The sequence below is a fragment of the Eptesicus fuscus genome, chromosome 17, assembly GCF_027574615.1.
Source record: "Eptesicus fuscus isolate TK198812 chromosome 17, DD_ASM_mEF_20220401, whole genome shotgun sequence".
Classification (NCBI taxonomy): domain Eukaryota; kingdom Metazoa; phylum Chordata; class Mammalia; order Chiroptera; family Vespertilionidae; genus Eptesicus; species Eptesicus fuscus.
This window is the reverse complement of record NC_072489.1, coordinates 3,692,949-3,720,426: the sequence shown is the minus strand read 5'-3', so window position 1 is coordinate 3,720,426 and position 27,478 is coordinate 3,692,949. Positions and strand designations below refer to the sequence as shown.

The 27,478-nt window shown below is 41.0% G+C and overlaps 1 protein-coding gene across 1 annotated transcript in view; it reads left to right on the top strand.

Moving 5' to 3' along the window:
• The window catches only part of PTPN20 (protein tyrosine phosphatase non-receptor type 20), a 100,853-nt gene that overhangs the window by 28,503 nt on the left and 44,872 nt on the right, over nucleotides 1-27,478 (top strand). Inside the window, exons 2-6 of the mRNA XM_008149139.3 lie at nucleotides 7,247-7,350; nucleotides 11,819-11,916; nucleotides 18,472-18,581; nucleotides 22,450-22,598; nucleotides 26,578-26,668. Coding sequence (XP_008147361.2) covers nucleotides 7,247-7,350; nucleotides 11,819-11,916; nucleotides 18,472-18,581; nucleotides 22,450-22,598; nucleotides 26,578-26,668 — 552 coding nt within the window. The remainder of the gene's footprint in view (nucleotides 1-7,246; nucleotides 7,351-11,818; nucleotides 11,917-18,471; nucleotides 18,582-22,449; nucleotides 22,599-26,577; nucleotides 26,669-27,478) is intronic.

Below are 27,478 nucleotides of genomic sequence, written 5' to 3'. Positions count from 1 at the left end.
CTGTGGCAGAGGTGGGAGAGGCTCCTGCCACTGCCACTGTGCTCGCCAGCCGTGACCCCACCGATGCACTACTGGAGCCGGGGAGGGACGTGGGAGATTGGCCAGCTGGGGAGGGACTGAAAGAGGGCTCCAGGACATGTCTGGCCCATCAATGTAGGTTTGTCTGATGTTTTTCTTACAATTAGCCTGGAGTTACGGGGTTTGAGGAGGAATATCACAGAAGTGAAGTAAATTATTTTAATTTATCTTACCCATTCCCAATTGGCTGGACCCCATCAGCAAGCTAACCTACTGGTCAGAGCACCTGTCCCCTGGTGGTCAGTGCATGTCATAGCAAGAAGTTGAGCGGCCTTAGCATATCATCAGCATATAACTCTTTGATTAGTTGAATGGCCAACTGGACGACCGGATACTTAGCATATTAGGTTTTTATTATATAGGATTAGCCTTCATCACTTGGTTAAGGTGTTGTTTGCCAATGTTTGTTTTTCTGCTGTAAACTTACTTTGTTTCCCTTTCCTTACTCTTATCTTTGGAAGTGAGTCACTAAGTATAGTTCACTCTCATATGTGGGGAAGGGAGGCAAAATTAAGCTCTACCTTCTAGAAGATGGAATATATATACACTATTTGGGGTTATTCAATAAAGAATATTTCTCTCTTCTCCCCTACTAATTTACTTACTCAATCATTGTGTGAACTCATATATATTTATCTTATACTTTGTATTGTAATTTAATTGTTATATTGTTTACTTTACTAGAGGCCCGGTGCACGAAATTCGTGCACAGGGGTGTGTGTCCCTCAGCCCAGCCTGCTCCCTCTCCAATCTGGGACATCCCTCTCACAATCCAGGACTGCTGGCTCCCAATTGCTCGCCTGCCTGATTGCCCCTAACCACTCCCTTGCCAACCTGATCGATGCCCAACTGCTCCCCTGCCAGCCCAATTGCCCCTAACTGCCCTCCCCTGCCAGCCTGATCACCCCTAACTGCCCTCCTTTGCAAGCCTGGTCGCCCCTAACTGCCCTCCCCTGCAGGCCTGGTCACCCCCAACTGCCCTTCCCTGCAGCCCTGGTCTCCCCCAACTGCCCTCCCCTGCAGGCCTGGTTCTCCCCAACTGCCCTCCCCTGCAGGCCTGGTCTCTCCCAACTGCCCTCCCCTGCAGGCCTGATTCTCCCCAAATGCCCTCCCCTGCAGGCCTGGTCCCCCCCAACTGCCCTTCCCTGCCAACCCGGTCACCCCTAACTGCCCTCCCCTGCAGGTCTGGTTCCCCCCAACTGCCATCCCCTGCAGGCCTGGGTCTCCCCCCAACTGCCCTCCCCTGCAGGCCTGATTGCCCCCAACTGCCCTCCCTTGCAGGCCTGGTCCCTCCCAACTGCCCTCCCCTGCTGGCTTGATTGCCCACAACTGCCCTCTCCTTCCGGCCATCTTGTGGTGGCCATCTTGTGTCCACATGGGGGCAGCCATCTTTTGTGTTGGAGTGATGGTCAATTTGCATATTACTCTTTTATTAGATAGGATAACATAAAGGAACCTTCCTTGAAGCTGTTATATGATATTTCTACTTCTATCCCATTGGCCAGATATTAGTTACATAGCCATTCTTAAGTGCAAGGAAAGCTGGGAATATTTTCTTTACTCTAGATAGCCATGTGCACAGCTTAATAAAATTCTGAAGAGAATGAAACATTGGGATAACAAGTGTGCCTGCCAAAGTGATTATTAATTTTGAATTAATTTATTTTGTCCTGTGAATTTTTCCTTGGATATAAGGTACAAGAAAAGAAGATTGATAAATTCATTTAATGTTGGGAGCTCTTTAAGATTGACTCCTTTGACATACCCCATCCTTTTGTTTCTTTCAGCACTACATTATTTTATTGTATTACAAGATACCCCAGGCTTATGTTGCATTTTTCCTGCCCCACCCTTAGGTTCAGCCATTTCTCTAAAGGGCTTTGTTTTCTTTTATTGAAAAATAGTATTTAGAAACCAAGATCTGGGTATTGGGCATTTTTTTTATATTATAGTTTTATTGCTTCTAGGCTTTGGATATTTCTTTTTAATAGGTTGAAAAGTAATCACATAGTTTAATGGAATCAATATTCCTTTAAAATTATGAGAGAAGATAATGAATTCTGGAACTAACAGAAATAACCAGCACATTAAATGCTGACCCTGTCTCAAGCACTGCACTGAATGCTTTATGCCGGGGCTGACCAGCAGACACTGAGTAACAGATGAATGATTACTCTGACAAATGTTTCTTGTGACAGAGAGGCTAAGGGGCTGTTTTGCTTTAGGAGCAAATAACCCTGTTTACCTGCCTCCTTAGGCTTTTATTGGAACAACAGCTTGAACTAAAATTAACCTCTAGATACAATCAGCAGGGTAAGTATTTTTGAGAAAGCACCTGCATCTGTAGTGTCTTTCAAAGAAGGACTGTTTGAAGTCTAAACATAAAGATTTTAGTAAAACACCTGGGGGTTCAGACTTGTTTGGAAAAGTCAAGGCAGGGTCTTCCACCTTTGGCAAGGTCCCTCAGATGCCTCTGACCTTTCAGAGAATCCTCCTTACAGACATTACATCCAAGTCCCATGCTTCCCCACAGCTTTACGTTTAATACCCCATTTAATAGTAACATCCTTGTATCATAAGCACCATTAGTATTTCTTTTCTATAGATGATGAAAGTGAGACATAGAGAGATAGGGAACTTAAACAACACCATGCCACACATAAATGACAGAACTGCCATCGAAGAGGTGAAATGAAAGTATGAAATTACAGTATGACTACTGGAAATGATTATGTCTAAAATCCAAGAGAAAGCTTCAGAAAAATTGTTCGAATTAATCAAACAGTAAATTTTAAGGAGACTGAATTATCCTTCATGCTTTTTGTGTACTAAGATGTATTTGCATAACTTCAAATTACAAATATTTTCTACTGTTTATTTTTACAATTTTCTAGCTTTGAGTATTATATTCAGATCTGTGATTTATTTTGTTTCTTTTTTTTAATGGTGTGAATATAATGATCGAGGTTCTTTTTATTTCATGTGGATATCTAGTTATTCTAGCATTACTTTGTCAAACATCTATACTTTATTAAATAATCTAGACATCTTTTCTAAAATCAATTGAATAAATATGTGTAGAATTATATCTGGAAAAATTATTCTGTTCCATTGATCTATACATCTATTCTTATTCCAGTGTCATAGCATCTTGATTAATATATCTCTGTAATAAGTCTAGAACTCAAGTGGTGTAAGCCCCCAGTGTTATTTTTTTACAAAATTGTTGCTATTATAGGCCTTTTTTCAGTCAATATACATTTTAGAACTAGCTTATTAGTTTCTACAAATAAATCCTGAAGGAATTTTTATTAAGATTGCATTGAATCTATAGATCAATGTGGGGAGATTTGACATTCTAACAATACCAGAGGCCCAGTGCACGGATGGGGTCCCTAGGCCTGACCTATGCCCTCTTGCAATCCAGTACCCCTCAGGGGATGTCAGAGAGCTGGTTTTGGCCTAATCCCTGCAGGCCAGGCTGAGGGACTGCACCCGTGCATGAATCTGTGCACCAGGCCTCTAGTATGCATATAAGGTCTTTGCTTAATCTCTTCCCAGCCTTGCCCTCCCCCCTCCCCGCTTCCCTATGAGATTCATCTGTATGTTCCATGTTTCCATACCTGTGGTTTTCACTCCTGCGTTGGTCGTCTGCCCCCGGTCAGTGTGCATCATAGCTACCGGTCAGCCAGTCAAATGGTCAGCCAGCCACTTAGGCTTTTATATATATTAAGCCTTCCAATATAAAGACAATATGTAACTCTCCCTTTATTTAGGTATTCTTTTTCTTTCTCTTTTTTTTCCAGGTACTTTATTTTTTAATTTTTAAAATTAAAATTTTTCTTTATTTTAATTTATTTTTCCTCATCACCATTTATTCCCCTCATACCCTCTTCCATCTCTTCACAATCACTACAGCAATCCTTTCTAATTTTCAGTGTTAGGTTTTTTTGCATTATTAAAATTTTAATTTAGATTTTAGGTTTATTTACAAGTATTTAGGCTTTATGCATTATTAAATTATTAAATTTTAATTTTAGATTGTTCCCTAATAACACACAGAAATAAATTAAGATTTTTATACTTTTTTTTAGCAATAATTTTTTCTTTTCATTCTTGCTTGACATTACTGGCTAATATTATCTTAGTGAAATGTTGGAAGTGTGGTAAGAGCAGACATGTTTAACTTGTTCCAGACCTTCAGGGGAAATAATTCAGCTTTTCATTCTTAAATATGTTGTTAGTCATAGGTTTCATGTAGATGTCTACAGGAGAGGATTCTCTTTAGTTTGCAGAGGTTTTTTTTTTGTTTGTTTGTTTGTTTTAAATGGGAATTGCATTTTGTCATTTTTGCCATCAGTTGAGATGATTATATATATTATATGTTAATTTTAAGTGCCCTCTTGCAATCCAGTAACACTTATTACCCTTCAAGTCTTAACCAACTTCACATTCTTGGGTGAACCCTATTTGGTCATGATGTACCGTCATTTTCATATATTTATGGATTTAGTTTGCTGACAATTTTAAAGGATTTTTGCATGTTTATCCATGAGAGAATGTTGATCTGTAGTTTTCTTCTAGTATCTTTGATACTGGTATCGAAATAGTTGTTATGAATGGAAATATGTTCTTCCCAAATTCATATGAAGTCCTAATCTCAATGTGACTACCTTTAAAGAGGTTATTAAGGATAAATAACTTATTAATGGAAGGGCCCTAATCTAATACGACTAGTGTCCTTATAAGAAGAGGAAAAGACAGGAAGGGTGTGCATGCACAGGGGAAAGACCACATGAGAAGCAGCCATCTAAAAGCCAACACAGGAGAGTTTTATCAAACATTCAAAAAACTAAAACCTATTCTCAGACTATTCAAAAAAATTCAAGAGGAAGGTACACTTCCAAGCTCTTTCTATGAAGCCAGCATTACCCTAATCCGAAACCAGATAAAGACTTTACAAAGAAAGAGAATTACAGGCCAATATCCATGATGAACATAGATGCTAAAATCCTCAACAAAATTCTAGCAAATTGGACCCAGCATTATATTAGAAAGATCATACATCATGACCAAGTGGGGTTTATTCTGGGGATGCAAGGCTGGCACAATATCCACAAATCAATAAATGTCATCCTATCTAATAAAAGAGTAATATGCAAATTGACAGTCATTCCAACACACAAGATGGCCACCCCCATGTGGTTAAAGATGGCTGCCCCCATGTGGACACAAGATGGCCACCACAAGATGGCCTGCAGGGGAGGGCAGTTGGGGGAGGACCCAGGCCTGCAGGGGAGGGCAATTGGGGGGGGTGTACCCAGGCCTGCAGGGGAGGGCAGTTGGGAGGGACCAGGCCTGCAAGGGAGGATAGTTGGAGGGGACCAGGCTTGCAGGGGAGGGAAGTTGGGAGGGGAACCCAGGCCTGCAGGGGAGGGCAGTTGGGAGGGACCAGGCCTGCAAGGGAGGACAGTTGGTGGGACGGGGCGGGGGGGGGCAGGCCTGCAGGGGTTGGCAGTTGGGAGGGACCAGGCCTGCAAGGGAGGATAGTTGAGGGGGACCAGGCCTGCAGGGGAGGGCAGTTGGGGTGACCAGGCCTGCAGGGGAGGACAGTTCGGGACGACCATGCTGGCAGGAGAGGGCAGTTAGGGTGACCAGGCCAGCAGGGAAGCTGTTAGGTGTCGATTAGGCTGGCAGGGGAGTGGTTAGGGGGTTATCAGGCTGGCAGGCATAAGTGGTTAGGGGCAGGCAGGCAGGCAGGTGAGCGGTTGGGAGCCAGCAGTCCTGGATTGTGAGAGGGATGTCCGACTGCCCATTTAGGCCTGATACTACCTGCTGTAAAAAGGAAAGAACTCTAAGCATTAGCATCAACATGGATGAACCTGGAGAGCATTAAGCTAAGCGAAATAAGCCAGTTGAAGAAAGATAAATATCACTTGATCTTACTCATTTGTGGAATAAGATAAACAACATAAACTGACGAACAAAAATAGATCCAGAGACACAGAAGTATCGAGCAGACTGTCAAACCTCAGAGGGAAGGAAGGGGAGGGTGGAAGGATGGTGGTAAGAGATCAACCAAAGGACTTGTATGCAGGCATATAAGCATAACCAATGGACACAGACAATAGTGGGGGGCGGGCGGTGAGGGCCTGTCCTGGGAGTTAGGAGTGGCCGGGGAGAGATCAATGGTGGAAAAAGGAGACATATCTAATACTTTAAACAATAAAGAACTATAATTAAAAAAATAAGTAAAAGCCTAGGATAAATTCCCCAGGAGAAAGCAACCCTCCTGGCACCTTGATTTTGGACTTCCAACCTTCAGTACTATAGCCTTTCATTGACATTTCTTAATATATATACTTATACAAATGTATATGTTATAATAGTTTATAATTTCTATTTGATTTCCCTTTAAACACATTCAATAATGTACTTTTGAGTGTTCAAAGTATTTGTTTACTATATTTTTATTGATTTTGTAATATGCTGTTACAACATTTCTAAATTATAATATTTAAGGCTGCCATGATATGGGAAACAGTACTCTGAATGCTCAATTCTAAGATCAGGGAAAAATCTCTCTCTGGGCTTCTATCTGGAAGATTCTATGCAGAAGAATTAGGGTAATTGGCAACACTATTGTAATAAAACCATCAATGGGTTTTGTAGGGATGACTCATATTATGCTTTTCAATAAAGACTATTCCAGCTTTCTATATACATTTACATATTGCTAATTTATTCATTGGTAATAATACAAAGCATTATTTAACTATGTGAAACGTATGTAACATTTTTTATCTAAGAAGTAGATTCTGAAACAGAATTCTTCAATAGATTTCAATGCATACATGCTGTAGGTTGTGTATATTTAGGACTTACCTAAAGAACACTGTCTTGAATAATATAGAAGTAGAAACAAAGGGACTCCTCAAAAATAAATTTCCGGAGGATTATCCTAGAAGAAGGGTTATGTTTGCTATGTTAGTTTTTCAAAGTAGGAAGAAAAGTGATTATAACCTAGGAGATAAAGATGATATAAATGTAAAATAAGGAAGGTAGGTGTAAATTCCCTTCACACAGCTTGATTTTTCTCATTCAGACTCAGTTTTCCCTTCTGTGTAACCCTTTGCATTTGATCAATTCTTTCCTTCTCTTTGTTCAGGAAAAGATAAGCAGGAAGATGACTCTACCACGCAAAACCTGAATTCCTGGTCGCATTTGCCTTCATCGAGTCAGGAACCGACACATAGATCAGTGCCTAGTGAGGTAAAACTAGAAAAAGAGGCATCTCTGATAATTAACTGTGGCTAGTACCCAAATCACTGACTAAGCTCACTAGGAAATGGGTTTGAAAGAATGAGACTTTTTGAAACTCTAAAGAAAACTCTTTAATAAATTCTGGAAATTTTATTTATTTGGGTATCTTTCATTTTGACACAAAATAAAATTTGAAGCAACTTAAATATATTGCTGATGACATTTTTAGTTGATAGAGAAAGTGGCACAGTGTCTCCAAACTATGGTTGTAAAAAAAATCTGGGGCAAAAACTCTGACCTTGATATATTACCTTCCTTGTGGAGATACCACCAGGTTTAGAGTAAAAAAAGGGAAATTTTCATCTTGTGGGTGCCTTGCATTATTCTCTCATCTCATCTACTGGAGCTTTAGGACTTCCATCATGTTGCGGTCCTCATAGTCACTTCCTGTAAATTCCAGCATTAATAGAGATAAAAATTAGTATCAAGAATAAGCACTGCTTCCCTTACTTTCCAATTTGGCTGCCACCTCCCCTCAGGGATGACAGTTGTGCTGCTTCTTTGAAAAACAACTTTGAAGATTGGTAGATTTTTGTGTGACATGTCAGGTGGCCTTATCAACGGCACCAGTGCATCTCTGACCAGCAGTGTCTGACTCTTAGTGTGCTGTTGGGCTCTCAGCCCACTGTTGATACTTGTCTCTGATCTGAATGGCAATTTGGAAGTGAATAATTTCACAGAATATCCTTTGTATAACTGCAATCTACAACTGAGTACTATTTGTTTGTTTGTTTATTTATTTATTTTTACTTATCTAAAGTGAGTTTTGATATACTTTAAAGTTAATTTTAGAAAAGAGTATCTTAGTATACTTCTGCATGGCTTTTAGAGTATGTTGGGAAAGTCAGCTGATTTTTTAAAATCAGAATTTGCTGATTAAATAGCCACTTGATGGCCTTTCAGTTGTGATGATGTTCCTAAGAATTGTCTAGATGCATAGACATGTAGATGTTAAATTTGAAAGGTAGACTAAGTTTTTTCATTTATTTTAGAGTGAAAAAACTAAGTCCTAGAGAGAAGTGAAATGAGTCATCGGTGACATACAGCTCTTCATTATGGAGAAAAGCCTAGAAACCAGGCTACTATCTTATATAATTATCTTGTTTTCATAAAATCCTTGGCATATGCAGTGCAGAAAAGCTAACTTAGTCTGGTCAGAAACATTTATCCAGCCTTTTCTCTAATTTGACATTAATTTGATTTGGTAAACAATCTATGAGAAGATCTGGCATCTTGTGCCTTCTTGACGTTGTTAGCCAAGTCACATGTCATTCATCAGACGTATTAGAGCCCTAATGAGCCTTCAGTCTGAACTGCAGCCACCTAGAGCAGTTTGCTTCTTTGATAAATGTACTCAGGTTGACTTTGAAGCATGATTTGAAATACAGCAAGTCTTGGGTTTAAATTGTGCTAGGACTTCTTACTCAGGTGATGTCACTTCCTTGAGTAAATGAGTTGTACGCAAATGCTTTTTTAAATGTGCTGTGCTGGAGACGGGAGGGATCCTGTTGATGTGATAGCACCACCTCACTTGTCTATCTTGTCACATTCACAATCTTCACATTTCTGTTTTAATTATTTGGAAATTGATTTTTAGGGATTTGTTTTACGAACTACTGTTAATAAACTAGTTTTCAGGACTAGGTTAACTCTATAGAACTCATTTAATTTATTAGTCACCCATATAGTTTAATGAAAAGAAATCCTTGGGAAACATTTTTCCTTGACATTTTAAAGTAAAATAAGGAAAATACACAAAGCAGCACTAAGAAAAGAGAGCTGTTGTAACTATAGTAATAGCAGACAAAGAGACAAAAGCAAAAAGTATTAGGCATTAAGAGTTCACTATGTAATACTGGAAGGGTTAGTTCACAAGGAAGACATAAAATTCTATATTTATAAACACCCAATTACAGCTTCAGAATATATAAATTCATAAATGACAGAACTACAAGGAGGGATAATTAATAACTTTACTATGATAGTATAACATTTAAAAATATATCATATCAATAGATTAGACAGTAGAAATTACCAAAAATCAATTAGCAAGCTAGGTATAATAAACATAAATAGAACTTGCTTTTAAAATTAAAGAATAGAGATTCTTTTTAAGCATACATGGGTCATTTATAAAAATTTATCAGATATCAAGTCAAAATATCTCTCAGCAAATGTCAAATAATCTTATAATACTGACTGTAGTCTCTGACATAAAGAGACTCAGTAATAAGTCAATCACAAAAGGGTAAAATGTACATTTAAAATTTAAAGACACATACTTCTAAACTCGTGTGTCAAAGAAGAAATTACAAAGAAATATTTTATAAAATATTTATAATAGAATAAATACAAAATTATATATGAAAACTTGTTTGCTCATTCATTATGCAGTGGTTAGCAAATACAATGGTATAATCTATATCATTACATTTACAATGGTACCAGCTAGTAAGTATATAGGAGTAAATATAAGAAAAGGTGTGAACTGCTATTGAGAATATCATAAAAATATTATAATAGCTATATCATATTAATGAATAATAAGACTTAATATAATAAAGATAATAGTTATCCTCAATTTAAACAACAATAGTTTCATAATTTCAAAGCTTGTGTTGTGTGTTTGTGTGTGCGCATGTGATTTGATTGGCTGATCTAAAAGCTTGGAAAAAGGTAACACCAAGATTAAGTAAGACAATATTAGGTAAAGAAGGAAAAGTGTGTATGTGGTGGGACTGCTGGGAAGTTGTTTATATCTTTCCATTAATGCGCTTAGTGTTAAAATCTCTTTGGTTGGGTTCATGTTCTGGAATGATGGCTGTATACATGCCCACAAGAGGTATTCCAGGACTAGGAAGTTTTATGGAATCAACCAAAACACATATACCTGCAAGAGGGGAAAAATTAATATGTTTTAAAAAAATAAAAGTCATCAAATAACACTTTAAAGAGATGAAAAGGCAGGACACAGGCTGTGGCTGGATATGCTGCATGAGAAATAGAGAGACATGAGGTGAGGGTGGGAAATTAGGCGGTGTCTGCATCAGGGAAGGCTGCCCAGATGCTAGGCTTGCTCCTTCTGCTCAGGATGCTTCTTTGCATAGTCCTTCCTGGTATTTTTTAGGTACATGGCTATTATGTATCACCATACTCTGTTTCTGCATTAACACTAATCGCCAGCTGTAATTTTACATGCTTGCTTATGTATTTCCTCTCTCCCCATGGGAATATGTAGCTCCACAGGGCAGGACACAAGCCTCTCTTGTTCAGTATTTCATTGGGAGCATTTAGAACAGTGTATTCACATCATAGGCCCCCAGAAAAGAATTGTCAAATGAATAGATTCATTGAAACAGAATTGAGGGCCAAAATATTGATTACTGAATCTTAATTTAATGACTTTTCCTCTTTCTTTATATTCAGTTCTGTTTACTGGTGGGCTAGGTAGTACCGGAAGGCTGCGAAAGCTACAAAGTGGCCTGAAGACCATCAGGCAGTACAAATTCTCATGGCAGAGACATACTTAGAATTACTAGATTATGCAAGTTCTAAAATAAAGATAAATATAATGTTGGGAATTTTATATTTACAATAAACTCAACACTCATTGTAAAAATTTCTGGGCTGAAGTCATAATCTTTTTTTTTTTTTTTAATGAAGCTTAACCTTGCTAGTGTGGCTCAGTTGGTTGAGTGTCACCCCGTTAACCCAGAGGTTGCTGGTTTAATTCCTCATCAGGGCACATGCCCAGGTTGTGGGCGGTGTTGTGCAGGAGGCAGCCAATCGATGTTTCTCTCTCATCATGGTTTCTCTCTCTCCCTTTCTCTCTCTCTCTAAAAAATCAATGAAAACATACTTTTTAAAAAGAAAGAATAGAAATATGAACTTATTTTTTATTTACTTTGGAAAATAACTTGGGTGATTCAATAAAAATCACCTGTATATGCATAGTACTCTACAGTCTGTCTTGACAGATTGGAAAATATTTACTAGAGAGAAACACATTTCAAGTGATTTTCTAGAAGTAAAAATCATGTGATTATGGTTTTAATTCTGTTAAGAACCCCTGCTACTGCCACAGGCACTCCTTAGTTTAAAAAATATTTAAAATTTTTCAAATTATAGTTAACATACAATATTAAATTAGTTTTCAGGTGTACAACATAGTGATTAGACATTTATATACCTTACAAAGTGATCACACTGATAAATCTAGTACCCATCTGACACCATGCATTAGTTATTACTGTATTATTGACTGTATATCTGATGCTAGACTTTGCATTCCTGACTGTTCATATAACAGTCAATTTGTACTTCTGGTTGTATTTTAAGAAGCTACAGAAGTCATATTTTGAAACTACATGTTTCTGAAATATTAGCCATAATTTTCTATTCTTTCTTATTCCTATAGGCTTTTACACATCAAGTTAACTTAGATAAGGTAATATTCTCTTTTTCGGATTTCAAACATAGTGATTTTGTGGACCTTTTTCAAGAACCTACAGAAAGGTATGACTAAATAACTTATTTAGTTTTCTGTTTATTCCTGTTAATAGCTATACCTCCTCTGAGTGGAGATAGTGAATGATAGCCCTCAACTGTTTAGTATATTTCAAGATACAGCTCTTTGTAATAAATACAAACTGATTTAGCTAGAAATAGAATGTACTTACGATCTCATAAATATGGTATTAACACAAGAAAAAGCTATGCCTACAGAATTTCATTTCTCTGCCATCTCAGCAATTCCATGCTTCCCAAGCTTTTGTAAATGTGTCTGGAGCTCCTAAGATAAGGTAAAGCTTGGTACACAGTGGCATTTTATTAGAAATTATGGCTCATTCTATAAAGAAAATAATATGCTAGAAACAATGGGACTCAGCTTGGTGAATTCTTTGTACTTCATATGAAAAAAAATTAAAAGAACCAAGAGAAAAGTAAATTTACATCAAGAAAAATAAAGAAACACTGGTAGCAGCTCTTATGCTCATAAAAAGTTCAGATTTAGGTGTTATATGCAAAACCATACCAAATAAGGAAGTGTTTTATTGAGTCATACTTCCATAGAGATTGCTAAGTAATATTACCTATAGTCACTGGGATAATATTCATAATAATGTGTACAGTATAAATCTTCTATGTTCAACTTTCAGAAGTACATTAAATGAAAAAGATATATGCTAATAGTATGTACTAAGCAGTAGGTACTAATTATATACTAAGCAGTGTTTAAAAATACAAAATAATGCAGTTTACAGTTTAATTAGGGAAACACATAAAAAGACAAATTTAAATACAATGTGGTAAATAATAGTGCCAATGCCCAAGGACTCTGCATATATAAGATAGAGAACTATGGAGGGGGCATTCCTAACCAGCTCTGTGAAGAAAAGATTTTTGAAGATAGCTGACAAGGAATAGAAAAGGAGAAAAAGTAAGAAATCTGAAATTACCCACAGAAGCAAAAGAAGAAAGCATTTATTTTGTTAAAGTTAAAGGTTGAAATACATGAAGGAAAGTAGTAGAGTCGAAAACCGGTTTTGCTCAGTGGATAGAGTGTCGGCCTGTGGACTCAAGGGTCCCGGGTTCGATTCCGGTCAGGGGCATGTACCTTGGTTGCGGGCACATCCCGGTGGGGAGTGTGCAGGAGGCAGCTGATCGATGTTTCTCTCTCATCGATGTTTCTAACTCTCTATCCCTCTCTCTTCCTCTGTAAAAAATCAATAAAATATATATTTTTTTAAAAAAAGAAAGTAGTAGAGATGATAATGAAAATGTAGACAGGGAGCAGGACTGCAGTGAGGGAGAGAGTTTGAGTGAGTAAGGGAGTGACAGGGGTGTGTGTGGACGTGTGTGGTGTGTGTGTATTTGTGTGTGTCAGTGAGGGACAGTTACATCTCACAGGAGTCTCGGGGGATGGTAGATCAGGCTCTCCTGGACAAAGAACCCCTGCTACTGCTACAGGCACTCCTTGGGCAGGCGTGGCTCTAACACAGAAACCATGCCATCTTGAAGGGAGCAGCAGTGGTGGCTAGGAGCACAGCCTCACCATCACCAGACTGGCTTTGGACACCACCTCGGACCCACACAGTGAGCCGCTGGTCAGTGGGAACTCGCAAGAGACCACTGTTGCAGAATCGAGGACCCCCACAGTGAGTGGGCTCCAGGACCACGCAGTGAGTACACACCAGAGGGACATCGTGCACCACCCTGCCCAGACTCTGGGACCATGCAATTAGTGCACACTAAAAGGACAGTGTGCATGCCATCCTGCCATCTGCAGGTGACCTGAGGGACCAGATCAGTGAGGGAAGGGAGTACAACTCAGAACAGAGACAATTAAGGCATGAGACTCAAGGTAGACCCAGCCTCTGGGCTAAGGACTCCATGACCACTGGACTGCTAGGGGCTTCAGCCTCTCGGATCTCAATCAAGTTGCACAGGGGAAAGAACCAACAGTGACTCATATTCTCCTGCACTAGAGCAGCTTCTAGGAGACCTAGGATAGATACCAAGGGACCAGATTCAACATCAGAGCAAAATCCAGTGAGTTCCAGTCCCACTGGTAGCAAGTCAGAGAAGAAATCCTTCCTACCAATAGGACACCAACAATCAAGTGGGATAGGAAAACACATACATCATATTTTCTGAAAGCTAACCATCACCTCTTCTTCCTAAAGCCCTGTCAGAAACAGATTTTTGAGTGATTAAGATTGACAGCTGACTGACAGGCAAAGGAGGGCAGAGGCGAAGCCCAGGGAGCCGGCAGAACTTGTCTGAACCAGCCCTGAGCCTCATGGGCCTGACAGGCATACCTTAGAGGGCAAATTGCCCCTCCTGCTTGTGGCCACAGTCTGTGAAGACAGACACAAGTGGCGGATCAGTGGGTCACCTGGAACAGCAAGCAGCACATCCACAACTTGCACCATGAGTTCGAGGCTGAGACACATAGCATGGGACAATAACATTCAAGACCCAAATACATCAGGAGAATCCTAATAACTCAAGTAAGGGGTTTTCCTAGGACACCCAGCCAAGGAGATCTGAGAGACTGCACCACTGGGTCTCACAAAACACTGTCTGTATAGGTTGACCCCTCCCCCCCCCCCAAAAAAAAAAGCTAGGTGGCTTAGCAACAAGAAACAAATACAAAGGGACAGCAAAAATGGGGAAACAAAGAAAGAAAAGGAGGAATTGCCAGAAAAGGAAATGGAGGCAAATGATTTGTCAGATAAAGAATTCAAAGTAATGGTTTAAGGATGCTCAAACATCTGACTACTAATTACAAGCAGCTCAATGAGAATTATAAGGAGCTGAGTAAAAAATACACCAACATGGATGGAATCAAGAGGAAATGAAGAATGACATGTCTGCAATAAATAACACAGTGGAAGGTTTCAACAGTAGACTAGAAGAAGCTGAGGACCAAATCAAAGAGTTAGAAGATAAGGTAGAGAAAAACATACAATCAGAGCAGCAATTGGAGAAAAAAATTAAAAACCAGGAGGAGAGTTTAGAAAAGTTTAGGGACAACAGGAAATGAAGCAACATCTGCATAATAGGGGTGCCAGAAGGAGAAGAAGCAGAACAAAGAATAGAAAGTATGTTTGAAGAAATAATGACAGAAAACTTCCCTGACTTGGGGAAGAAAAAAGTCATACAAGTCCAAGAAGCACAGATAGTCCCAGTCAAGATGAACTCAAAAAGACCCACACCAAGACACATCATAATTAAATTGCAATGTATTAAAGACAAAGAAAGAATCTAAGGCTGCAAGACAGAGACAGAAAGTTACCTATAAGGGATATCCCATTAGGCTATCAGGTGATTTCTCAACAGAAACACATCAGGACAGAAGGGAGTGGCAGGAAGTATACAAAGTAAAGAAAAGCAAGGGACTGAATCCAAGACACTCTATCCAGCAAGACTACCATTCAAAATTGAAGGAGAAATCAGGAACGTCACAAAGGCTAACGAAGTTTATTACCATCAAAACAGCAATGCAAGAAATCCTAAAGAGACTGCTTTAAGAAGGAATAATAGAAAGAGAGGGAGAAACACAGCCATAAAGAATAAAAATGGCAATAAACAAGTACCTATCTATAAAGCCTTAAAAATAAATGAATTAAATGTTCCAATAAAAAGACAGGATAGTGAAAAGGTTAAGAAAACATGACCCTTGCCAAAACCGGTTTGGCTCAGTGGATAGAGCGTCAACCTGCGGACTGAAAGGTCCCAGGTTCGATTCCGGTCAGGGGCAGGTACCTTGGTTGCGGGCACATCCCGGTGGGGGGGGGTGCAGGAGGCAGCTGATCAATGTTTCTCTCTCATCGATGTTTCTAACTCTCTATCCCTCTCCTTTCCTCTCTATAAAAAAATCAATAAAATATATTAAAAAGAAAAAACATGACCCATACTTATTCTATCTACAAGAGGCCCACCTCAGAACAAAGGACTCACACAGACTGAATGTGAAGGCATGAAAAAAAATTTCAGGCAAATGAAAAAAAAAAAGCTGGGGTAGCAATACTTGTATCTGACAAACTAAACGTCAAAATGAAGGCCATAACAAGAGGTAATGGTGACCACTTCATAATACTAAAGGGATCAATACAATAAGAGGCTATAACTCTGGCAAACATATATGTACCCAATACAAGAGCACCCAAATACATTAAAAGACTTTGGGAAGTAATCAAGGGAGATATAGCAATGCAATCATAGTATAGGACTTTAATACCCCATTGACATCACTGGATATATCTTCTAGACAAAATATCAATAAGGAAACAGAATCCTAAATCACACACTAGATCACATGGAACTAATTGATATCTTCAGAACATTTAACCCCAAAACATTTAACACCAATCAGAAAGAATATATGTTCATAGCAGCACAATTTACAATAGCTAAGATTTGGAAATATCCTAAGTGCCCATCAGCAGATGAGTGGATTAAAAAACGGTGGTACATCTACACAATGGAATACTACGCCACTATAAAAAAGAAGGAACTTTTACCATTTGCAACAGCATGGATGGATCTGGAGAACATTATGCTAAGTGAAAGAAGCCAGTTGGAGAAAGGTAACTACCACATGATCTCACTAGTATCCTCTAATAAAGGCCTAATATGTTAAGTGTCTGGTCTTCCAGTCCTCCATTCAACCAATCAAAGTGTATTATGCTAATGATGTGCTAAGGCTGCTCAACCACTCACTATGACGTGCACAGACAACCAGGGGGCAGATGCTTCAACCGGTAGGTTAGCTTACTGCTGGGCCGATCGGGACTGAGTGAGGTGAGCCAGACACACCCTGGAGCCCTCCCACAAATTATTAAGGCCAACCTTCTGCGTCCCTCCCCAGCCTTGATTGTGCACCAGTGGGGTCCCTCGGCCTGGTCTGCACCCTCTCACAATCCGGGACCCCTCAGGGGATGTTGGAGAGCCGGTTTCAGCCCGATCCCACAGGCCTGGCTGAGGGACCCCACTGGTGCACAATCAGGCCTCTAGTGTGGGATATACAGTAATGAAAAATGTAAACCGATGAACAAAAATAGATCCAGAGACATAGAAGCATTGACAGACTGTCAAACCTCAGAGGGAATGCCTCAGAGGGGAAGGTGGGTGGTTGGGAAGAATCAACTAATGAACATGAATATATATATGCAGAACCAATTGACATAGACGATAGGGGGATGGAGGCCTGGGCTAGGGGGTATGGGCAGGCTGGGAGAGGTCAATGGGGGAAAACAGGGACATATGTAATACTTTCAACAATAAAGAATAAAAAATAAATAAATAACTTAATTAAAAAAAAAGAGAGGCAGGGACCACATTGGCAACATACTAAAGTTATGTGTCCAGGAAGGAGCCTTCGCTTATTCTGAAGTTGGTAGACAGGTATGATAAAATTTGAATTTTAGTGGGAATTTTTTTCTAGACATTAAAGATTAGACCCAGAAGTCAAATAATAGGAGGCTTCTGTTAAGTGGGTTGTAAGTGAAAGTACAGCAAGAGCCAAGCAGATAGCACAAGAGAAGAAACCGAGTCACAGTGAGAAGTTGGAAAGCAAACAGAAATGAGTGTGGATTTGTATTTGAAAAGTCTGTTAGAAATAGAGCAGGAGTTAGATTGAGAGAAAGTTTGAAGGGTTTTCTATCTTTACAATGAGGGTGAATAAAGTATCCTTATAATATTAAAGAATTGGTAGGTAGGGAGAGATTTTATATATATAAAACATATATATATGAAATTTTAGAAAAGTGTCTCAGGAGATAGAGGCATTGTAGTTGAGAATGTGGAAGGATGAATTTTGAACAGGAAGAAAGTAAGGAGTAATGAAGAATGTTGATGCATCTAAGTACACATTTTTAAATATATATTTTATTGGTTTTTTACAGAGAGGAAAGGAGAGGGATAGAAAGCCAGAAACATCGATGAGAGAGAAACATCAATCAGCTGCCTCCTGCACACCCCCCCACTGGGGATGTGCCCATAACCAAGGTACCTGCCCTTGACCAGAATCGAACCCGGGACCCTTCAGTCCGCAGGCTAATGCTCTATCCACTGAGCCAAACCGGTCAGGGCAGTACACATTTTAAAAGTAAGTTGAAAGAGTTCTGGTTTTCTGGCCTGCATTTTCTAGAAGTGGCTGCATTTTTACTACAGCAGAGGGTTAAGATCGGAACTAGCTGCAGTGAAGGGATGGTAGAGAAAATCAGTGTTTTCCAAAGGGCTCTCTGTTGATATGAGAACACCAAGTGACCCTAGTACTGCTCTCCCACAACCTAGGAAAAGGAACAGAGAAGGTGGAAGGTGGATAGGTCCAAGGTGGCTGGTTTGCAGGTAAAAGTTGGAGGAAATGGGGTTTGTGATCTGACACTGGGATTTCGGAATTATCTCTTGGGAAGTGGGCCAGTTCCAGGTGCTGACAATGGAAGTAGGTGGTGGAACAGAAATGCCGGTGAATGTCAATTAATAATTACTGTAGATTATCAGAGGTTCTTAAATGCATAAATTCTTTGATACCATGAACAAATACGTGCATTTATTTTCTAGTGAGAGTGAACACAGTATGTGGACAGCCAATGACGCCTACCTCAGAGACAAATGGATCAACGAGGATGAGCTTGCAGGGCCGTCGCGGGCTGTCTCCCCGCGTGTGCACGGTATGACTGCTCCCTGTTCTGTTGAAGGTTCTTGAGCAGGCTGGTTTCAGAGCCGTGCACAAAGGCTTTTCTAACACAGATGCAGGAGAGAGCAAGGCAGACTTTTTAAAATGGGAAAAAATATTTTTGGGGATTTTCTTGCTGCACACTCCACATTTATAAGGGCGAATTTCTACCCTTTAAATATTTTAATATATAAAGCATGACATTAAAATGAGCTATTTTATATTTTCTTAAACTAGGAATTATAGATTTGTATAGACTTGAATATGACCTCATTCACTTAATGTTAATTTGTTGCATAGTATGTACTTTGTAAATAAAATAATAATTTTGGATTACACGTAATCACATATTGTGGAGAATAAAGAAAATATAAGTATGTATAATAAAATAATAATACTGAAAAATATCCCAAATATTTTCTTTATATGTATATATTTAAGTATATATAATATAAACCTACATAAAACCATGAATGGTATATTCATTATACACATATAAAACTTTTGGGTGTGAAGTTAGAGGGTCACATGCATACTTTGGAGTTTGAGAGGAGTTTAGAGATCACTCATTTCAATCTCCCATCAAGTGCCAGATTACCTTCTCTAATGACTTTTTATTTTTAAAATGTCAAATCTAATTAAGGCAATATCACACTACAATTATTAAAACACAAGTCTCACAAAAATAGTTGATAAGAAAATAGTTTTAAAATATTGAAAATTCATTTACAGAGAGCAAAACTCAGCCTTTCGGCACACAGTTCTCTGAGGTTGGACAGAGGTCTGCCGCACCCCGGGCAGAGGCTGTTCTTGCTGCAGGTCTCCGCTCTCCCGCAGCCGGCCACCAGCACCGCAGCCAGCAATGCTTTCATTCTATTTCCTTTGGTTTCTTTCAGAGTCATATAACTGGAAGCATACATATATGTTGCCTTTTGAGTCTACTTTTTTTCACTTTGCATAGTATTGTTGATATTCATCCATGCCTTTGCATTTATCAGAATTTATTTTTTTTCTCTGCTGAATAACATTCCACTCCATGACCACACCAGTTTTATTAGCCTCTCACCAGTGGAAGGACATTTGGGTTGGTGTCAGGTTTTGGCAGTTATGGATAAAAGCACTACAACATTCACGTTCTGTTGGGCTCAGTGACACAGTTGTTAACCCTCCTCCTGGGTTTCTATAGAGGCAAACCTTGAGTACCAGGTGTGAGACGCTGCACAGACGCTGCCCCCTGAGGTGGGTGGTTCCCAGAGGGGCTGGAGCCTGTCGGGATCCCCTTTCATGTGCCGTTTGTGTGGCCAGTTGGGTCCAGCTCTGGTGTGGTGTGAACCCACCACAGCAAGAGCCAAGCAGTTAGCACAAGAGAAGAAGCTGGTTGTTTTGGTGCTGGGTCTTGTTAGATGGGTTTCAGATGCAGGTCACTCTCAGACCTTGTGTGTAACTGGCTTGAGCTACCACTCTATAGCTACTACTCGGTTCAGTGTTTGTGTCTGCATCTGCTAGACCTGTGTGTGCATGGGAGGGGCCAGTCTGTGTAAATGGGTTAGCTCCTCCAGCTCAGAGCTGGGGCCAGATCTGTGGGCTGTCTCCTTGGGGCTCCCTTGGGCCGGCCTCCACCTGTGAGCCACTTTGCCTTCTGGCTGACCTTGCATGCTCTTCCTCCAGAGCTTCTGAAGAGAGTCAGTAGGGTTGCCCAAGCTAGCCTAGCTCCTAGTGGGCCCCGCCTGGGGATTATACCATCAGGCACTCAGTGGGGGAAAGTAAGTCCCTGCTTCAAAGCCAAAGCCCTCCGTCTCTGCCAGTCCCAAGGCTAGTTCCCCCTCAGGGAGTTGCTGCAGGTTCAGGGTGGGTATGGCCAGCTGTCTAGGAGGAGCAGGCTCAGATGCCCTGCGTTCAGGAATCACTGAGTCTCTCACTGAGGATGCTGCTGGCCCAGCCCCCAGGAGGGCTAAGCCTCTGAGTCCCCCATAGTGCCATCTGAGGTCTCACTCTGCTCTGAGATGCCCCCTGGCCCCCAGGAACTGCGCCTAGTGGGGGTATCCGGGACTTCACATGGATGAACCAGACTCCTGTTGGGGTGGTGCCCACAGCCTGCTGGGGCAGGGGGAGGGTGAGGAAGGATGGGCACCACCTCTCCTTCACGGGCTGTGCTTGGAACTCCCAAGGAGTTCAGCTCTGTTTCCCCACCATGCAGTCACTGTGTACTGTCTCTCCCTCAATGGCTCCCTGGGAGACACAGTTCCAAAATCCAGCTCTTCCTCAGCACCCGTGTCCTTGAGCCACCAAACTAAGCAGGATGGGGCAGAAAACAGCCCTGTGTGGAACTGCTGTTCTCAGCAAAGCAGGGCCGAAATTCCCAGCTCTGCCAGCCCCCAATGCCAGACCTGCACTGCTCCCCTGTGCCTTCCCAGGAACACACCGTGCTCTCTCCCCTGTGCCTTCCCAGCAGCACCCTGCTCTCTCCCCTGTGCTGTCCCAGCAAGACCAGACCTGCGGAGGGCTCTGACCCTGCACTCCAGGTGGGAGAGACTGATCCTGTTTCCCTAGCCACACAGGTTAGTCACTGGTGGAGCTCTGCCCAGTGCCTTTCCAGAACAGAAAGTAGAGGGTCCCTTAAAGTCACTGCTGGGAGCAGCCACAGACCCCTGGGCTGGACCCAAACACAGCTGTGCTGCCTCTCCAGCCACCCAGGCTGCTTCGCTGGGACCTGCAGTCCCAGGCTCTCATGGGGACAAAATCCGCTGGTTCCTCCTGCAGGGTGTTACCTGGGCTTCTCCTCCAGCCTGTGTTGCTCTGGGTTGGGGATTTCTGTGGGGCATTGAGACCCCAGGCTCCTGGAGGAAGGGAGCTTTGCCCCTCAACCATAGCCTGCTGGAGAGGTCTTTCCCTTTCTGTGCATTCCTCCGGGTACCCGTCTCCCAGTGGCTGCTCCAGCGCTCCGAAGACATAATATTTCGGAGCAGCTACACCTGTCTGGGTTTTTCAGGTGGATTGCTCTGTAGTTCTGCTATAAGTCCAGTCCGTGGCTGCAGCTGTCTTGCATGCACCTAGAGTATGCTTTTTACTTCCCACACATTTGAGGATTTTCCAGATGTGTTATTGATCTTCCAGATGTGGTATTGAAAATATTGATTTGGAAGGTTTAATCTCATTATGGTCATATGTACATGAATGCCTTTTAATTTATTAAGTTTTGAGTTTTGGCCTAGATTATTGTCTATGTGGTAAAAGATTCCATATGTACTATTATATAGAAAGTAACCTCTTCTGTTAAAGTGTATAACTATTTAGTACCTGTCAATTATGTGTATTTATAATACATCTATTTTTTAGTTTTATTGACTATATCATATATTATTCTTGTGTGTGTGTGTGTGTGTGTTGCGCGTGCACATGTACACGCACGTCTGTGCACTTGATCCATTTTAATAAGAAATGTGTTGGACTCCACATCCTCTCATCTCAGAGTCCAGGGACTTCCGAACATTTGGCCCCAGGGAGGGGGCAGTTCTCTGTTTTCCCCACCCAGGCCTTGTACGTGCTTGCCTGGAATAACTGTCGGTACATACACCCAGTTCACATTATGAATCAGAACACTTCTAGGTCTGCTGCATCTGTTACATTTATTGCACTTACAGTTTCCTCCAAGAGCAGTGGGTTTGGTGTAATTTCAAAGTATATAGTCATGATTTTTCCAAAACAAGGATACTTCCTTTCAAATAGACTCATCACTTCTGAAAATATAAACTTCCATTATCTTTAAGTGGCTGGTGTATTTACTTAAGAGAAAACAACAACAATAAAATATCCTTTCACATACATACAAGTAAGTTACAGGTGTGAATTTCTCTCTCCCTTAGGTATACAGATTATTTCTGAAAGGGATTTAGTTCAGTTGGCTCAGATTCGGCCATTAAGATTCAGTTTTCACGAGCAATCAGACATCAAGAATTATTTTCAAGTACTTAAGAAAAGGGTAGAAGAACATGAAATCATCCAGGAGTATATGGTAAATATTTTTGTCTTAACAGAAGTCTATATGTGATTTATTTTCCACATCACTACCAGAATTGTTTTCATTTTTCTTTCTTTTTCTTTTAAAAAATATTGAGTACATTGTTTTTGTCTTTAAATATTAAATTTATTTTTGAAGTCACAGGGGTACAGAGTAAAAAGTCAAACAGTATAAAAGCTTATAAAATGGATAAAGTCTCCTTCTTGTTCTCCCTTTATTTCTTAGGCCCCCTTTCCACTAGCTAAGCTTCTCATACAGACTTCCAGAAAAATTGTTAGCTTGTACTTTACTTACTATTCATCCTTCTTTTCCTTTGAAAATAATTTCCCATGGAAGATATAATTCCCAAATATAATATCAGCACATATAGCTCCAGCTCATTCTTTCAGGCCTGGTCCCTCCGAACTGCCATCCCTTTATTCAGGTAAGTAACCACTTGAAGCAGGGGAGGGCAGTTGGGGGCAACCAGGCCTGCAGGGGAGTGCAGTTGGGGGTGACCAGACAGGCAGGGGAGGGAAATTAGGGGCAATCAGGCTGGCAGGGGAGTGGTTAGGGAGTGATCAGGCTGGTAGGCAGAAGCGGTTGGGGGCAATCAGGCAGTCAGGCAGGCGAGCGGTTGGGAGCCAGCAGTCCTGGATTGTGAGAGGGATGTCCAACTGTTTGTTTAGGCCTGATCCCACTGGGGGGTCCCAGATTGTAGAGGGTTCAGGCTGGGCTGAGGAATACCTCCCAACCCCCGTGCATGAATTTCGTGCACCGGGCCTCTAGTCCATTAATAAGTTTCCAATAATGAAGAAATGATCCCTTTTGTATGTGTGATAGATGGTAAATTTTCTACTTTGTTGTTATGTTACACACATCGACTAAGAAAATACAGGTATTTTCAGTAGACAAATATGGTGAGCTTTTCATTTTGGACTTCAGGAATTTCTGTGTCTTTTAAGAATTCCCCTTCCACTCTAGGATCATAATAATTATTTCATGATTTTTTTCTAATAATTTGATAATTTTTCAAATCTAAATCTTTGATCCAGCTAGAATTTAATTTATTAGAAGGTATTTTGTAGGCACCCAGCATTATATAGCTATCCAGGTGTCTCAATATTATGTGGAAACTTCTCTTCAGTGATATAAAATGCCACCTTACCGTATACTGAAGCCCCACATGCACTTTAATTTATTCTTGGACTTTTTCCAGTGATTTGTCTATTAATATACTGGTATCAAACTATTTTATTTATTTATTTTTATTTTTTTCCATCACTATGTATCCTCTCTATGCCCTCTTCCAGCTCCACCCCTAACCCCTTGCAATCACCCCACCTTTGTCCATATCCATAAGTTCTCCACTCCTTTAATTAGCATGACTGGATAGTATTTTTACCATCTGTTAAGACTAGTCTTCCCTTATTACTCTTACTTTACAAAATTGCTCTGGTTCTTCCTACAGATTTTTTTCTAAGTTAAATTTAAAATGGGTTTGCAAAAGATTAAAAGGATAATCTGATTATATTATCCTGCTGCTTAACACCTTCACTGCACCTCAGGAGTTGCCAACACCTATTTAAGGACTGGTGGTACCAAGTTGGCCACCCAGGAGTTACTGAAAAGCTTTTAAAAGTATAGGTTTTTATTCACCAATATTCTAATAGAACAGGACTAGCTGTATCTTGATTTCTTTTGTATATGAACAAGGCCTTCCTGGTAGTTTCAGTTTCCCATTGGGCTATATCATGTGCTCTGTGCTCTTGTTGGGTACTACCTACTATTTCCCTGAGAGGACATATATACCTCAATGCCTTTATTCTTGTCCTCCTATCTGGAATGATAGCCACTCACTCTGTTCTTCTTTTCTTCCACACACACACAGACTTTCATGTGAGTAACTTCCAATGACTCAGGAAGACTTAGTTCAAGTATTCATTACTTTCTAGAGCTTTCTGTCCCATACCTTCAGTGCTGTCATTCATTCCAGTGTTGATGTACATGTTCACATGTGCACCCTCCTAACCCCATATCTTCAGATAAAGTCTAATGCTCAATCATATTGGTGTCTTTGTACTTGTTCGCATGTCTGCCCTCCAACTGAATACCTTCAGGTAGAGCCCAGTGGTTTCATTCATACTGGTGTGTTTGTACATGTTGTATGTCTTCCCCACCAACCCCATACCTTTAGGTAATGTCTAGTGCTGTCAATCATACTGGTGTCTTTTTACATGTTCACATGTCCGTCGTCTTCTTCAACTTCTCCTGTAACTCATGTAGGATGAAGCCATATTCATATTCAGATTCATCTTTGTACTCTAAAATTTAGAACAGTGCAAATACATTCTAAGTATACAATAAATGTTTGTTAGATTTATACTTGGTAAATAAATTATTATGATAGGAAGAATTTTATCATTAGTGTCCCAACTGTAATTTCTTTGCAGGGCAAGGAGTAAATTGTGAGACTATTTATACTTTTTGTTTATATGCTTATATATTTTTGTTGCTGTTATTTTTGTCTATAAAATGATAGATTTTGGGTAGGTCCTAGGAAGTGATTATCCTATCTAATAAAAGAGTGATATGCAAATTAACCATCACTCTGCTACACCCACCAGCCACGCCCACCAGCCATGCCCACCAGCCACACCCACCAGCCAATCAGAGTGATATGCAAATTAACCCCAACCAAGATGGCTGAGGCCACAAAGAGCAGGAGGGAGGCTTGGGTTTCCCTGGCGATGGAGGAAGCCAAGCTTTCCACACACCCTGGTGGGCCAGGCCTCCACTCAAGGGTACAAAGTTTCAATTATAGAAGGTAAATAAATTCCAACAGAAATGGCGGCAGCCACTGAGCTGGAAGAGCAGGAGGCTAGGGTTGCCCCGGGCGATGGAGGAAGCCAAGCTTCTGCAGCCCTGGCCGGCTCAGGCCTTCACTCCAGGCTACAAAGTTTCAATTATAGAAGATACATAAATTCCAACAGAAATGGCTGCCACCAAGGAGTGAGCAGGAGGCTTGGCTCTGCTCTAGGCTACAAAGTTTCAATTGTAGAAGATAAATAAATTCCAGATACCAGGGCCTCTGCTTGGGTCGCTGGGGGGTGTGGCTGGCCTGGAAACCAACACAGGACCCTTGCCCAGGCCGCCCCACACCCCAAGGGAACCCCCACCCTGATCCGGGGCACACTTCAGGGCAAACCAGCTGGCCCCCACCCATGCACCAGGCCTCTATCCTATCTAATAAAAGAGTAATATGCAGATTGACCATCACTCCAACACACAAGATGGCTGCCTTCATGTGGTCAAAGATCCTGCCCCCATGTGGACATAAGATGGCCACCACAAGATGGCCAGCAGGGGAGGGCAGTTGGGAGGCACCAGGCCTGCAAGGGAGGGCAGTTGGGGATGATCAACCCTGCAGGGGAGGGCAGTTAAGGTGACCAGGCCGACAGAGGAGGGAAGTTGGGGGCAAACAGGCTGGCAGGGGAGCAGTTAGACATCAATCAGGCTGGCAGGCAGAAGCGGTTAGGGGCAATCAGGAAGGCAATCAGGTGAGCAGTTGGGAGCCAGCAGTCCTGGGATCGGGTCTAAATGGGCAGTCGGACATCCCTCGAGGGGTCCCAGATTGGAGAGGGTGCAGGCTGGGCTGAGGGACACCCCCCCCCTGCCGTGCACAAATTTTGTGCACCGGGCCTCTAGTTCTATATAATCTTTTTTTAAAGGAAAATTGAAAGGTATTGAAGTTCCAGCAAAAGAAGAATCTCTTAGATTTAAAATTTCCTTATAAAGCCACTTGTTTATTGACATCTGAAGTTTGAGATATTTCCTATAGAACTTTTTAAAGAGGGTTCGATTTCTCCATTATTCATAAAACACATTTAATATCAGGTCATGTCATATAGAGTGTTAAGGGTCATGAACAGTAGACAAAGGCAGATGTTTTTTGTTATAGTAAATACATGACTTATACTTCTTACCTCCAAAGGCTTTGGACCATAAGAATCCGCATTGTGAGTTCAACTGTGGGAATGAACCATGCAACAGAGACAAAAACAGATATCGAGACATCCTTCCATGTGAGCTAAAAATGCTTTTGATTATTTTCCTGTTTACATTTGGGAAAAGATAAAAAGTGGGTTGTATGGCTTTTAGGCAATTTGATCTGTGACCATAATGAGGAGTGAGTAGTTGGTGGCCTGGGCATATTTTTTGGATATGCAAGAACATGGTAAAGTTCAAGTCTTTCAATCCAGGCACTTCTTCCAGCCACAGCCACAGGGTTATTCACAGAAGTCCTTCAGCCTGTTCTTATGCCTTTATTGTTATTTTTCAGGCTACGAACCATCTAAAACATAGTTTAATAGTTTAAGACACCTGTCGCTTTTGGTACAAGAAGCGCTGACCAGGCTCCCTAGCCATTTTGTTCAGACACACAAATAAATGGGGCTATATATAGCCTTAATCCTGGAAAATAAAGTTGCCGATAGGAGGCTGCCCTTTGATTATCTCCAAAGGGCCCTGCGCATTGTTTCCCTGTGCTGGGTGAATGTAGTGCCACATCCCTCCCCACCCGGCTGGTTCCTCACAGGATTTATCTGTCTTAGGCCATGCAAAGAGCAGAAAAACACACAGGCAAACTCATTCTATGCCTTACATTCCTTTCAAAGTCAATATTTTTAAAATTAAATTATCATATTTCCTTTCAGTTTAATCTTCCTTTATTATATATTGTACTAGTAGCCCGTTTGCACGAAGATTCGTGCAATAGACCTTCATTCACCTGGCTGCCTGCACCAGTTTTCTGCCGGCACCGGGGACCCAGGCCTTGGCTGTGGCCACCGCCTTCTACCTTCTTTCAGGGTCCCGGTGCCGGCAGAAAACTAGTG